At 39.0% G+C, this 14,653-nt stretch overlaps 1 protein-coding gene across 1 annotated transcript; it reads right to left on the minus strand.

The window, feature by feature from the left end:
• Positions 1-75: 75 nt before the first annotated feature.
• LOC139952065 (uncharacterized) lies at positions 76-14,625 on the minus strand. Its single transcript, XM_071951007.1, has 11 exons — positions 14,375-14,625; positions 13,465-13,547; positions 10,842-10,950; positions 10,038-10,173; positions 9,368-9,670; positions 8,513-8,976; positions 8,279-8,306; positions 7,774-7,862; positions 7,020-7,129; positions 6,440-6,590; positions 76-6,055 (listed from the first exon to the last, which is right to left on the minus strand). Exons 1-11 carry the CDS (start codon positions 14,429-14,431, stop codon positions 4,049-4,051), a joined length of 3,537 nt encoding a protein of 1,178 aa, XP_071807108.1. The 5' UTR covers positions 14,432-14,625; the 3' UTR covers positions 76-4,048.
• Positions 14,626-14,653: the final 28 nt, after the last annotated feature.

Here is a 14,653-nt window from a genome sequence, read left to right on the forward strand (position 1 = left end):
GCTCATTCTTTTATTATTTTGGTGGAGGTATCTGTCTTGGGTGTGAAACAATTTGAATCTTATAAAGTTGGTTTCCCTTTGTCCATGCAGTTCAAGACACTGGACACTATTGGTAATTGTCAAAGACCAGTCTTCTCACTTGGTGCATCTCAACATATGCATAAAATAACAAACCTGTGAAGTATTTGAGCTCAATTGGTCGTCGAAGTTTCAAGATAATGAAAGAAAAAAACACCCTTGTCACTCACACGAAGTTGTGTGCTTTCAGATGCTTGATTATGAGACCTCAAAATCTAATTCTGAGGTCTTGAAATCAAATTCGTGGAAAACTACTTTTTTTTTCTTGAAAACTACGTTCTTTAGAGGGAGCCGTTGTTTTATATACCATCAACCTCTCCCAATTACTCGCAAGTAAGGTTTTATGCTAATAATTATTTTGAGTAATATCCAATAGTGTCCACTGCCTTTAAGCAGCTCCTATAGATGTTGTACACAAATATCCTTGTATAGCCACCACAGTAAAGTCTTTTATCACACACACAATGGATTTATGCTTCAAACCTAGACTCTCTAGCCTCGTAAAGGCTTCCAAGTTGTTTGACTTCCATTATCTTATCTTTTTTTTACAGAGAAAATCTTTTAAACTTGAAAGAAGAGAACAAAAATCAGTTACCAACTGTTTCACAGATGAAGTTTTTCAACATAACAAATATTTCAAAATTTATGAACAGTTTATTAATCCTTAACATTTTATCCATGGATATTATCAAATACACAGTAGTAATAACTATACAAATTATCTTAAATGAAACTAGTTAAATACTATACAAGGACCAAAGTTAAATTGTTTTCATGTCAAACATGGCACAAAGTTTCTCCAATCAAATAAACATTCAATCTAAGTGCAATTAAAGTTTTGAATTGATGTCACACGATGATTCATTATGAAATCCTCCGATTAAACACAGGTCTCGAAATGACCCACGCTTTTGCCGTGGTGCCCTGTGTTTTTGCCGTGGTGCCCTGTGTTTTTGCCGTGGTACCCTTCGAAAAGTTCCAATACACATTTAAGAAAGCAGGCCTGAAATTACACAGAAGCCATGGAAGTGCCCTTTGCAGAATATAAATGGCCCTGTCCTCGCACAGATGAAATTCCAGGGCTGACAAAGGGTACACTGATAAATAACTTTGCTTAAAATTCATAAGGTCCCAAAAATTCAAAATAAAAAAAAAATAAAAAAACTGCAGGCCAAATTGTGGAACATCTTGTATCGTACCCCAAGGTTAGGAAATATAACTTCTTTTGAGCTGCTGCGGTAGCTGAAAAAAATAACAAATAAATCAAAAGTTCCCTTCAGGATCAATTATGTGGGTCCCTCCTATCTGTGGTAGCTGAATGAATTTTTGTTATATTCTTAATGAGGGAAAGATACATTTTTTATGTTCTTAAATTTTTAGCGTATATCAAATTAAAACATTAATACAATAACAAGTTGCAATCGTGTGATTACACAATGTCATTGGGTACTTTCGTTCATGATTGTAAGAAAATTATTCAAGATATTATGTTTTTGAAGTTTACGCAGAAAGTTAAGATAAAGACCATACCAGTCTTGAGACCCCGAGTCTGGTCTCGAGATCGAGAACGGTTACAGTGTCAACCTCCTAATCTCAACTGATGTAACGAATAATGGGTGGTTTATGCTATGCTTCAAGACATTTATAGCAATAAATAATAACATAAGAGGCTTAGGCCAAATTTCATAAAGCCTGTCGGCACAAAAAATTGCTAAGCACAGAGAAGTATTGCTTAACAGAAACAGGTTACCAGCCCAAATTACATTGAGTTTACATTGTTGTAACTGGCACCCCACTCAATTTTGTGCTTAGAAATTTGTCAAGCGGTATTTTTTTGCTAAACAGCTTTATGAAATTGGGCCCTGTACTTTCAATAAACCTTATTTCACAAAATTACTTTGATTTGATTTTAAACAATTATCTATTGTAAACTTCCACAGCGTTTTACATAGTTGGAACGGGTTATTATGTTTTAAACAAGAAACAATTGAAAATAAATACTAAATTAGATAGGTATAAAACTGTGATAAATTTATCATGATACCAGTGGATATTTTTATCAAAAACTATGAACTTAACAAGAATTAACATTCAAACAAAATTTTAGATTCTCATTTATTAACAGTTGTTTGGCGACTGATTAGTTGACTAAGAAGGGACAAGTGGGTCTTAAGAACTCCTAGTCTTATGAGTGGCGACAGAATCTTAAACCACCGATTAAAACCGACAAGGTTGCAGCTGTGGGATAATGGGCCCGGATTGTTCCTCTATCATAGAGCTTGTAGTAAGCACAAAAACTTGCTCAGCAAAGAAAAGTAATGCTTGAATCAAAAATAAAAACAAACGTGTAAAGAAAAAAAAATCTTAATTATTTTTCATAATCATACCTTGCTCTGTACCAAACAGAAAAGACCCACCTTTAAAAAAATACTTTCAACCCATCACCAATATTTTATAGTGTTAAATGGGCGAGTTGTATGCCCAACTGAATAAAACAATGTGGTACCTCGCTGAAATGCAGGGCACCGGAGGCAATTGCCTACCAATTCTTGGCCATTGCCTTGGTGCCCCTTAAAATGTTCAAAGAGAAAAAAGTAAATTTCTCTCTAAAATTGTTTAATCTGAGAATGACTTCAGGCCTGAAGCCTTACTCTAGCATCTGAAAGCATACAAGTTTGTGCAACAAAGGTGGTTTTTCTTACATTATTCTCTTGCAACTTGATCAAAAATGCCCAATTGAGCAAAAAATTTCATGTGGTTGTTATTTTATGCTTATGTTGGGGTACACAAAATGAGAGCACTGGCCCCAATATCATGGCTCTGCTTACCGCCGAATTCTGCGCTAATGATCGCGATTCCCCGCTTACGTGCAAGCGCCGAATTTCTGTGCTAGCCTTGTAAGCGTAGAATGCCTAGTAACATGAAGTACGCACGCGCAGAAGACCAAATTCGCTGCTAACCCTTGAAATACGCTTGCTGTAAGCACAGAATTCCCTGCTTCCGTAAGCACCGATTCTGTGCTTACGGTAAGCACCGATTCTGTGCTTACGGTAAGCACCGATTCTGTGCTTACGGTAAGCAGAGCCATGAAATTGGGCCCTGGTCTTTAACAAATACCAAAGGTGTCCAATGCCTTAAGTATATTAAGGATTAAGTAAATGGTAAACGTTCTTAACTATACAAGTAGTGTATTTACAGTATTACACATAGCAGTTTGTTATTTACAAAAAAACTCTCCGTGCATAGAATTAAACATTCTCTTTATCTTGTTAAGTTTTAAATTTAGTTGAATGTCAAATTGCCTGCTGCTCTATCATAATACACCTTTTGCATTGACGCAATAAAATGATGACAAAACAATGGAAACGCGCAGATTTGTACGCAGAGCTCACAGGTGTGTCCAATGAACAATAGGTGAGGGAGCACCACTCAAATGGCATCGCATGCAAGGTTTGTTGAATGTCAATACAGCCCAATTATCAGTGAAATGTATCAATTTTTAGGATTTGTAGAGTATCCTTATTATTAGTGATTTTTGTTCTGATGCATTAACTTTGGTTAAAGATAAGTTGCATATCAAAACCAAATGGTAAATTTGGAATGTATGTAGACTTCGTGCCTGGAATTAGTTCATACCTCAAAAGTTTCCCATAAACTTTAATAAAGATTTTCCAGAAGAAAAGGCCTTTGCAAAATGAGAATGGCCTTGCCCTCTCATGAAATTCCAGGCCCGAGAATGTACTCAGCATGAATGTTTTTATTCTGTATAATTTTGAGTGTTTTACATTTCATGAACAGGGCTGTTTAAACCAACAAGTTACACCGCCAAGCTAGCATGGAGAGCTGTTTTACATTTCATGAACAGGGCTGTTTAAACCAACCTGTTACACTGCCAAGCTAGCATGGAGAGCTAGACATTGATAACCATCAAAGTAAAGCTACGTCGTTACCGCAATGGTTACAATAGAAGTTACCTTACAACACAAGCCATACATAGGCTCGTTGAACTTATACAATCATCATGACAGAATGCCCCACACCCCTTGCAGATAACCATAGCACCAAGACGACAGGAGCACTTGCCCGGTGAAACATCCAAACTATCTCCACTCTCCCGCCCATTGGCAGGCATGTCCACTCGTTGTAATACAACTCCTGGTGTCGGACGACACGAGAAGGGATCCAATTGGACGTTACCCTTGGCCAACAGTTTGATCGCGTCTGCAGGTACCGCTTGCGCCCCAAGGACCATTGTCGGCAACGGCTGATGAGCTGAAAGGCTCACCTTGTTCTCTAGGAATGCAGCTGTGTTCCCTCCGGATAGCACTGAGAAGTTCAATTCTGTGGACTGCGTTTTGGAGGTGGACTGACTCAGCGAGGGTTCGATTGCATTCGAGACTCCCAAACAGGTACCGTTTGGGAGGACTTTACCCGTCCCGTCCTCACTCTTGACTTTCTTAGTCAACGAAGCATTGTTTTTTTGTGATTCCGCGTTCCGCATATTCAAAATGGAGCTGATTGACTTCGGACGTTGGGGAAAATTTGCAGCATTAGAGATGGGTAAGTCCTTGGGTTGTGGTAACATTTGAAGAACCTTTTGACTGGAGGACGTCTGAGGGGTCAGCACTTGCTTTGCTGGACTCGGGCTCTTATTGTTCATTTGTTGGAGAGCGGCGGCAGAAGCAGGTACCAGGGTCACCGCATCAGGTTGAGTCACGTACACAACACTGACCGATCCGCTTCCAGGCTGTGCCTTAATGTAAAACGACGGTATGGTCTGAACAACTTGTTGATTTGACACAGCCACGTGTAAAACATTGTTTTGTAGTTGCTGTTTGACCGTATCCTGAGAGGATGCCTGTATGACACTGCTACTGGAGGCAACTGATGTTGATAATGCAGACACTGGATTAACTGCCTTTAAAGTGTTCCAATGTTGCGATCGCGGTCGACCAAGAATTGTCGGTACATGACCCGTCACCTTTGCTTGCGACTGAGCTTCAGCCTGTGCAACAGATCGAGCTAACAATTTTGCCGTTGTTTGTTTTTTTATTTGTGCAAGTGTACGTGTCTGCCCGTGGGCTTGCGCTCGAGCCTGGGTCTGTGCCTTGATCTGGGCCAGTGTTCTTGTGTGGTGGCCCTGCTTGACCGCATTCATTGGAGATTTGACGCTCGTCAGGAGTTTGGTCTTTGCATCTGGAGTGTTCTCAGTGGATGATTGGGACATTTGCAAATGTGGAGAATTGGAACACGAGATGGCAGTAAGAAGTGACATGGAAGACGGATTAGACGAAGGCCTAGATGATTCACCGTAAGATTCTAACACTTCAATAGCGTCATCGTTCCTGCAAAGTCGCTTCTCCTGAACATCAACTTTGCCCTCTGAAGGCCTCTTCAGAGGAGATGCCTCAGCGTGCTGCATGATTGGTAAGCTGGAAGATGACAAAGTTGCTAAGCTGGCAGCTACCTGATGACGTTGACTCTCCATGGCCATACTGGAGAGGAGAGAACTACAGGAAAAGTTTGTTGGTGTTGATGATAAATCCTCACCACTTGAAGATTGCTTGACGTTAATGTCCGCAATAACCGATCTCAAGTTTGAGTCCTTTGCTAATGTCTCTTCTTTAGGAATACTCTTGAGCTCCGACGAGGAACGATATTTAAGCTCTCTCTCTTTCTCATGTTTCTGGAGTCGCTTGCTCTCTCTTGAAGACAAGCCCCTGTGATGTCTTGAAGATGAATCATACCCCAGCTTGTGGTAGTGGTGATGCCCCCCAGATGTCGCGGATCGAGTGTTCCGATACACAGTGCTGACGGCATTCGAAGATGATGTTTTCCTTTGAGCAGAACTTCTTGTGTGCATGGCAGGAGCTTTTCTCTCCTCTGGGGGGATGACCCCCATGCTTGCAAAGGACTCGGGGATTTCAGGGGCAGTGGCGAGCATGGACTGACCCCAAGAAGGTTCAAAATGCTTGGCCTGAAAAGTAAAATAAGATAGATTATGACCAGATTTGTGCTGCTTAGCACAACAATTTCCTTATCATGAAATTTCTTTCTTGATAAAAACAGGATTACCAACCAAATGTACCAACCAGTTGTTGCAGTTTGCTAGTTACTGGTATTCAGCTCTTGTTTGCTTATCCTGAAAATCACGTGCAAATTCTGTTTTTATCAAGTCAAAAATTTCATGCTAAGCAAATTTTTGTGCTTAGCAGCTCTATAAAATTGGGCCCTGCTTATACCTGGGTGGAAGGGTAGGAATTTGGCCAGGACAACTACTCTCGCTTCATGGACCGAGGGGACTTCTCGTTATTAACTGGTCTCAAAACATACTTTCAAGTCGGACAAGAACAGTTCTCACCTTCCACGGGTCCAACTTGTTTCTGTCTTTATCCATCTCCTGTCTAAGTCTCTGTTGAGACTCGGGGGTAAACTCTCCCGAAGAGAGTCGCTCTCTCCACTTGCTGCATGCCCGAGCAAAGAACTCATTGTCCAGAGCAGATGGGAACATCCTGATGAAGAAAGTTAATTTTTGCTTCATAAAAACTGGTTTTTGTAACTGTTTGATTGAGTCCTATATAAATGTAGATCATGTATGTACAACCAAACTAACGTGTGAAAACTTAATTTCAAAAGGTGGTCATGTTTTTGAGATACCACTGGAAATCCGGAGCGAATATGTCCCAGCAGGAATATTAATCCCAAAAAAGAAATACACATTCTGAGAAAAGTTACTGCAGTAAAGCTTCTCAGATTCAAATGTTTAGCAAACTAATATCTTTTTACTTAACCACATAACATTAATGAAATGTATCTGAACATGCTTTATACTATCGAAAGCTGGTGCAGGCTTCTCACCCAACCCTTTTATTGTCATTAATATTAAGAGTGATTACCAAGCTTATACCTTCCCTTTAAAGAAAGATTATGGCACTACTTACTTGATGAAGTTGTCGTTGGTATGAACTCTATCAACTCCAGGTAGGAGAGTTAACAGCTTGTACTGGTAGTGTGCAGGTAAACTATTGAAGGTGTGTTTATTAATCAAAGCCTGCAAACAATCAAGTTTTATAAAGTATTAAAAAAGATAACCATGTAGGCCTATGTCATATGAGAACAGCAATGTTCCGAAATATAGTCTTCCTAACAACCACATTTCCCGTCTTCAACGCTCCCAAAACACTGCAACATCGTGACACTGTCTAGAAAATCCTGTTCTGTCGCCCTCGTTTTGAAATAACTTCACTGGCTCCCTCTCTTCAAGCTGATGCTCATTGTCCACAAAGCTTTTAACAACAAGGTTTTTCCCCTATATTTCAGAACTACTTCAAGTTTACACTCTGTTCATGTATCTTAAACACAGTTCCATGCTTCTCCTTTTTTAACCCAAGTCTCGACGCTCCTGGGGTGACAGGTCTTTTTCTTCAGCTGCGCCACGCATCATGAACTCTCTACCACTAATCTTAGATCTCGTCTTTGTACCACAAAATTCAAATCTCTTCTCAAAACTTATCTTATGTTACAGGTTTCATGGACTAATTTTGTTGTGTCTGTTTTTCTTTCATTTGTTTTTGGTTTACTGCGCCTTGAACACCCAGCAGGATGGATTTGTGCACAATACAAGTCTTTATTTTTATTATTATTATTATTATTAGCAAACATTAAACCAAATTTATTTGTAATGTAGCTTCTTACCTTGAGGTTGACATTTGCAAGAATGGAGTCGGGCGTTTCCAAGTCAACATGAAGGCTCATCTTCTTAGGAGGATGAAGTTTAGAAATCACTGCAGACCAAAAATATCAACAACATTTTTATATAGTTGGTTTTAACCCTTACACACTTTGCACTGTATACTCGGTACTTTCACAAGTTTTGTGATTGAATTTCAAAAGCAAATCACTCAGGTGGGACTCGAACCCACAACCTTTGCATTACTAGAGCAGATCTCTTGCCACTACACCACTGAGCTAGCCCAGTAACTAGAGACATTCCGAATCCTACATATGTGTTAGCAATGGGTACCGCCACACTTTAATAGATGTTATGTTTGCACAGGGATAAAGAAAATAATTTGTTTTCACCCTTACATTGATGAGTAAGGGTAAATAAATGTGTCTAAATAGGAATGGATTTATAACAAAGTTAGTCAAATTCAAATGTATCTCAAATAACTTGTCTGGAAAAACTATAATCTCTTACCTGAAAACTTCTTCTCCCTGTTCCGAGGCTGAAAATGAAAAAACAAACAAAAATCAATATTCTGAAATAATTGCTTTTTCACGTCCACACTCAAACGACTTTTTATCAAGTAGACTTGAGTAAACTTCTCCTGCCAGACTTGAGTCCGCCCAGTTTATCCCACAATGATTTGATTTGTGAACTTAAAAAAAAATTGTTTTCAAAAGACAAAAAATTGACTGATATTCAATTTACCTTGCCACTGAATCCAGGTACATTGGCCATAAGCTTACTCATGGTCTGGGACCTTGTCTGGGTCTGTAGAGGCATAGCCTGTCGCATGCTGATTCTCTGAGACACCCGACTAGCTGGTGGAGGCTCAGACTTGTTGGACAAAGAAGGCAAACTAGTTTTATCATCCCTTGTAATTTGGCTTCTCGTCGTCACACTCGCAACAAATGAATCTCCGATATTTGTAGGATTATGAGTAGTGGGATTATCTTTTAATCCGAGTGGATTAGTAGACACACTTGGTTGAGTATCGGCAGCGTTGGTGTTCTCTGTGGACTGTCTGATGCTGGAGTGATTATCAGTAATACCCTGGATGTTCTCAGAGTTATCATCTTTGGTAGTGTCGGTGTCAATGTCAGTATCATCAGGGAGCGATTGCTGGTCCATTTCATTGTCACTTGGTGATGGCGTTAAATCAATGACTTCAGCTGGAAAAGACCCAAAAGACAATTACTGAAAAATGGTGTAATTACACATTATTTAGGAAGTTAACAATTTGTGGGAGGGCGCTGTTAGCAAATCCCTTCGAGCGTCACTTGAACTTGAATTAGTTCTAATACAGTGCATTTTACAATAACTTATCAATGCGCTTTACATTAGAGCCCTGGTCACTGGGCTAACATTCCTTTAATATTTCTCAGCCCCCTTGGTTTCTTTCTCTGCTTTTCACCTCTGTGGACCAGAGTCCTGTATGTGGATTAGGTTTTCAGTCCCCACCTTATTGCGTTAGTTTTCCTAATATTTCTTCTTGTTTCCTACTCATCCTTAATTTGTGCTGATGGGTGTGTAACAAATAAATAAAGTAAATAAAAATCTTACCAGCATAGTTTGGTTCTTTTCCTGGCGGTGACTTGAGCGGCTTAAGAATAATCCTAGGTACGATCTGTTGCTTCCGGCGATGTTTGTGGTGCAACGTGAACTTAAGCTTGGTTGGACTATGCATCTGAGAGGTAGCTTTAAGGCCTTTAGCACGGTGATGATGATGATGATGATGTTCCTCTGCTTCTGAGACTGCTCTCATCGGGGCGTGACCAGCTACAGCGCTACTTGAAGAGGCAGACGACAGGGTAAAATGACGCAGGGCTGGGACACTATTATGAGCCTTCTCTGGGAGATAGCACACTGCTCATGGTAAAAGAAAGAATAACACAAACTGAGAAAAGGGACATGCAGGCATTGGTATAGCGCCCACAAAGACCGGAGTGCTTTACAAAAGCTGCCATAAAATAAAGATACAAACGAACAATGCATTGATACAGAGCTAATTGTATAGAGTTGCTTAAGCAGAAAATACTGCCCAAGCAAATTCTGCTTAACAAAATTAGGCAGGACACCAGCCACAGATAATACATGTGAGATGGTATTTTGGCTGGTAACCTTATTCTGTTAGGCATTATTTTGTTGTGCTTAGCTACTTCTTGTGCTTGAGCAGCTCTATGAAATTTGGCCCAGGGTTTAGATAAGCTGTAATAACTTAAATGCAACTTACGCATTTTCTTGGCGCCAGGCTTGGAGATGCCTGTTTCTGTACCTGCATTCTCAGCTGCATCCTGGGTACCAGACGTGTCTACACTGTCATCCACTCTGAATTCCAGCATTAGTTTGACTTCATCTGGCAAGTGACTCTGTCCAGGGACAAATATTTCAGGTTTGTAAAATATCAAAATATCAGATCTGGTTCAGTATCTACCTCAGTTTGTTCATGATTTCTTAGAATTAAAACAGAGAATAAAACTACCAGCGTCTCTGGACATTTTCAAAACACTGCTAAAAACCCAGCTATTAAAAATTTCTTAAGATGGACTTTCTGTTTGTTTTTTATCATTTATTTTTGCCAACCTATTTATGTAATTCCAACCTTTTTTTTATTCAACATGCTCTTATTTCTTTCTACGTAATTTGTATTCTTTTTTTGTTACTCTCTCTGTTTTTTGTTTGTTTTTATGCGCCTCGGAATAAGTTAATAATAATAATAATAATAATAGCTAATTCTTATATAGCGCATTTCATAACTGAAAGAAATACCAATGCGCTTAACAAAAAACAAAAGGCAAACAATAAAGCAACCAATAACAAAAAAATACGCTAACAAAATGCAAACGAAAGGATTAAACTGAACAGAAGGCAATAGAAAACAAATGGGATTTGAGCAGAGTTTTGAATTGTTCCATGCTCTGTGGAGAGCGGATGTAGCCAGGAAGAGAGTTCCAAAGTTTAGTCTTAGATAGACGGCGCTTTATAAGTTTTAATTATTATTATAACTGTTATTATTAAAATACTCAAGAATTCTCACCCTTAATCCATAAACTCCCATCATATCTCCAACTTTGTAGAACATTCCATCTGGTCCTCGTGAACCGCCATGAAGAACAGCGTTAAGGCAGGCTGAAGGTACGATACCACTGTAAATAAAAACAAAATTACTACTTCATCAATAATCAAGTATTTTGTTCCCTCAATGCATCGTTCAGTGTCATAATTCATTGGGCTATGATTGTGTGATTGCACCAAATTTATATTGCGTTACGAGCAACTTAAATAGACAGAAATTGAAAATGTAAAAGTGAATGTTCATAAAAAATGTGGGGGTAGTTTTTTTACAATTTGTGTTGTGAGATATCGCCGGACATCACAAGGCCAGTAGGCAGCAGGCCACTAAGAGGTGCGGCCTACACTTAATTAATTTGGGCTATCGACCCAAATCAACTGTCACTAGGGGCACGCTGCCACCTACTCCTGGGGCTCATGTGAATTGTTAATGGTTAGTGTCACTCTATCTCAATAACAAAACCATTGCATTGTTAAGTTACAGCATTCTCCCTGAACAGTGCTGCGCTGGACAAATGCCAGTTAAACCACCTGAGGACAAGTCAAAGGTCTCTCTAAGTGGTCTACTGGATAGTTCACTGTTGAAAAGTGTCTTCATAAAGTTATGGACTAGCCCGATCTGGTGGGCTAGTAAAATTAAATGCCAACTGCTCACAAGACTTGAACTCGCTCTAGAAGGGGCACAGCAAGTTCCCTCTGGTAAAAGGTCACTTCAATGTTAATTTGTAATGGAACCTTGAAGCACAGGACCAGTCCTAGAATTTCATCTTTGAGAGGGAAATGTCATTTCATCTTTGAGAGGGCAATGTCATTTCATCTTTGAGAGGGCAATGTCATTTCATCTTTGAGAGGGCAATGTCATTTCATCTTTGAGAGGGCAATGTCATTTTCATTTCTGCAAAGGGCACTTCCTTTTGGGAAAATCATAAAGTCTATGGGAATTTGTTAAAGGGGCACCAAGGCCAAAACCAGGACACTGGAGGCAATAGCCTTCGTGGCCTCCGTGGAATTCCAGACTTACAGTGCACCACAGCAAAAGCTGTGAGTGCCATGGGTTACTTAGAAGCCTGTGGTCTTGCTGGCTAGTCATTGTAAAGGTCAAGGACAAACCTTGATTTAGTTGTTAAGACACAGCAATCCATGCAAGGTTAACAGCGTGCAGAAGACAACGTAGGATTTGAAAGTTTGAAAGGTGGGAGTATTAATAGGTGAGGTTTGCGGTAGCACCATGTGAACAAAGAACCATTGGTTGGACAACTCAACGTTTCGATCAGAATGCTCTGATCGTCTTCAGGAGAATGAAGACAATGACAATCGGAGCATACTGACTGGAACGTTGAGTTGTCAACCACCGGTTCTTTCCAAAACCAACACTACTAAAAAGAGATTTACTCATGGTGCTTCCGCGAACCTCATCTAACTAAGAAGACATATTGTTTGAGTGTCTTTCATTTGGTGCTAGATGTGTGTTTCGCATGTACACTGCATGCATAACTTCTATGTAAAGACACATTAATTTTTGTCATAAAGATAAAGTGAGTTAGTAATCATCACAAATTTACAAGGGAGGATTCCAACTTAAAATCTTTTAAACTTTTGCAAATGTCATGATGCATAAGTTTGATGTTACAATGAAGGTATACCTTCCCTTTCAGAACACACAATAGTTTAGTAAGTGACCAAAATGCAAAGTGTTATAACAGTGAGCATTATCACACAACATGCAGGGAAGACACACCAAGAGAGCTTCATGCCAGTCCTATCTCTTACCTTCTTCAGGGGAGGAACATTCCATTACAGAGCGTGAGGAGGTGACGTTAATGTCATGCAAGGGGAGTCAAACAAGAACACAATGGTTGGATTAGCTCAACGATTACACATTGAGTTGGATTTGAAACTTTTGCATGATGGAAATATAATTACGTGAGGTTTGCGGTAACAACTCTTTTGAGTAGTGCTGTTCTGAAAAGAACTGATGGTTGATACTCAATGTTACTTTTGTTTCTTTCTTCCATTCTAGTGCAGAGCCTTAATCGCCAAACACATCGGGGCGAACTCCTCTTTGTGACAAACTGTGTACTGGGGTCTTTCACGTGCGTTGATAGTGTGGGACCTACAGCTTTATGTCCCATCCGATGTTCAGATCAGTATGCTCTGATCGTCTTCAGGAGAACCACCAGTTCTTTTTCAGAACCACCACTACTCAAAAGACATTTTCACACGGTGTTTCTGAAACCTCACCTAATGATTCCACATTGCAACTCATGGTAAGGAGACACAATTTGTATGCGAGGGACAGACGACTTTCAAGCAATATAAGTCCACAAATAAAACAAACATTGATTGACATTGATTTGGCAGATCTATTTTCCTATCCTTTTTGTCTCCTGGGAAGGGAAATACGGCCGTCCGCCAGGAACTAAATTTGCACATTTATGCAACTATGTATAACTCCATTCTTCTTGAGTGAGACTGTTTTTGTTGATGAGACTAGGGTTTTTTGTTGATAATTTTTTACCAGGGCCAAAAAAGCAACAACTTCTGATGAAATTTAGGGATGTATTCCTCTCACTATGTTTAATATTTACCTTATGTCCTTCAGGTTTGACTTTTGGATGTTCTTTAAAATCTCTTTGGAGCTCATGGGTGTATTTGTCTGTCTCTCCAACACCTACATAAACAAAGACAAACAAAACCACAAACTTGGATGAATATAAAAGTCATAATTATGTCATACATCTCATGTACAAAATGATAAAGGAAGACAAATAATCGTTGACGTTTATGATGAACAAATGATATTTTCCCCTACTCACTGCCAGCATTCTGACTTCATGTTATGGCTTTAGGTTTTTTTTCTTCAGATTTTAAATATGATTTAATTCTAAAGAAGTTGCAAAATATGATTTAAGTTTAAATTAAAGGATACTTAGCTTTCATTTCAGTGTTTCACTCATTATGACCAAAATTAATTTGGTAATCATATTTACAAAATTTATACACAAGATCAGAAGCAAGACAACTATTAATATTTCAATAAACATAAGAAACTGTTGGGGGTTTGGTTTAACGGCGAACGAGTGAACTGAAAAAGGGGCAGTCGGTTAAGCATCCCTTACAATCACAGTAACACAAGTAGGCCCTAACAATCATTTTAAAAAATTGAATTTTTTATTTTATTTTAATTTAAATTTTTAACAAAATTCTTGTTTTATGATTTTAATTATAAAAAATAAATTAAATGATATCAATTATATTGCAAATACAATCAACTTGTTGGATTTATATTTGTGCACCACTACATTTTCGAAATATTGCACTGGGTTTGAATAAATAGAGATCTATATCACCAGTTTGGCATTTGTTTTGGCCTGCTTGCCACAGGTTTTATGACAGTGCACTGCATTGCAGTGCAGCATGCATAGACTGCCATGCAAATCATCCAAAATAAACGGCAATGTGACATCATTACCGTTTATTCAGAACAAAAATACTTACCGTTTTAGCTGCATCAGCCCACGTCCTACCCTTCCGACGTCTGTGTTTTTCTTTCATGATTCTTTCTTCGTTGAATCGGGGACCGATTTGTGCTCATAAAGGAGAAAAATATTAAATTCTTCATACCATTTTCTACACGGTCACCTAGTCTTTTCCGCCATTTTGTACGAAACAAACTGAAGTAACTTTACTAGCGTAATGGGGTAGATTTCTACCATAAAATGATTGTTTACTTTTGAGTTATCAATTATTTTCTAATTTGAAGGTTAAATTGAACTA

The sequence above is a fragment of the Asterias amurensis genome, chromosome 20 (genome assembly GCF_032118995.1).
Source record: "Asterias amurensis chromosome 20, ASM3211899v1".
Taxonomy (NCBI): Eukaryota; Metazoa; Echinodermata; class Asteroidea; order Forcipulatida; family Asteriidae; genus Asterias; species Asterias amurensis.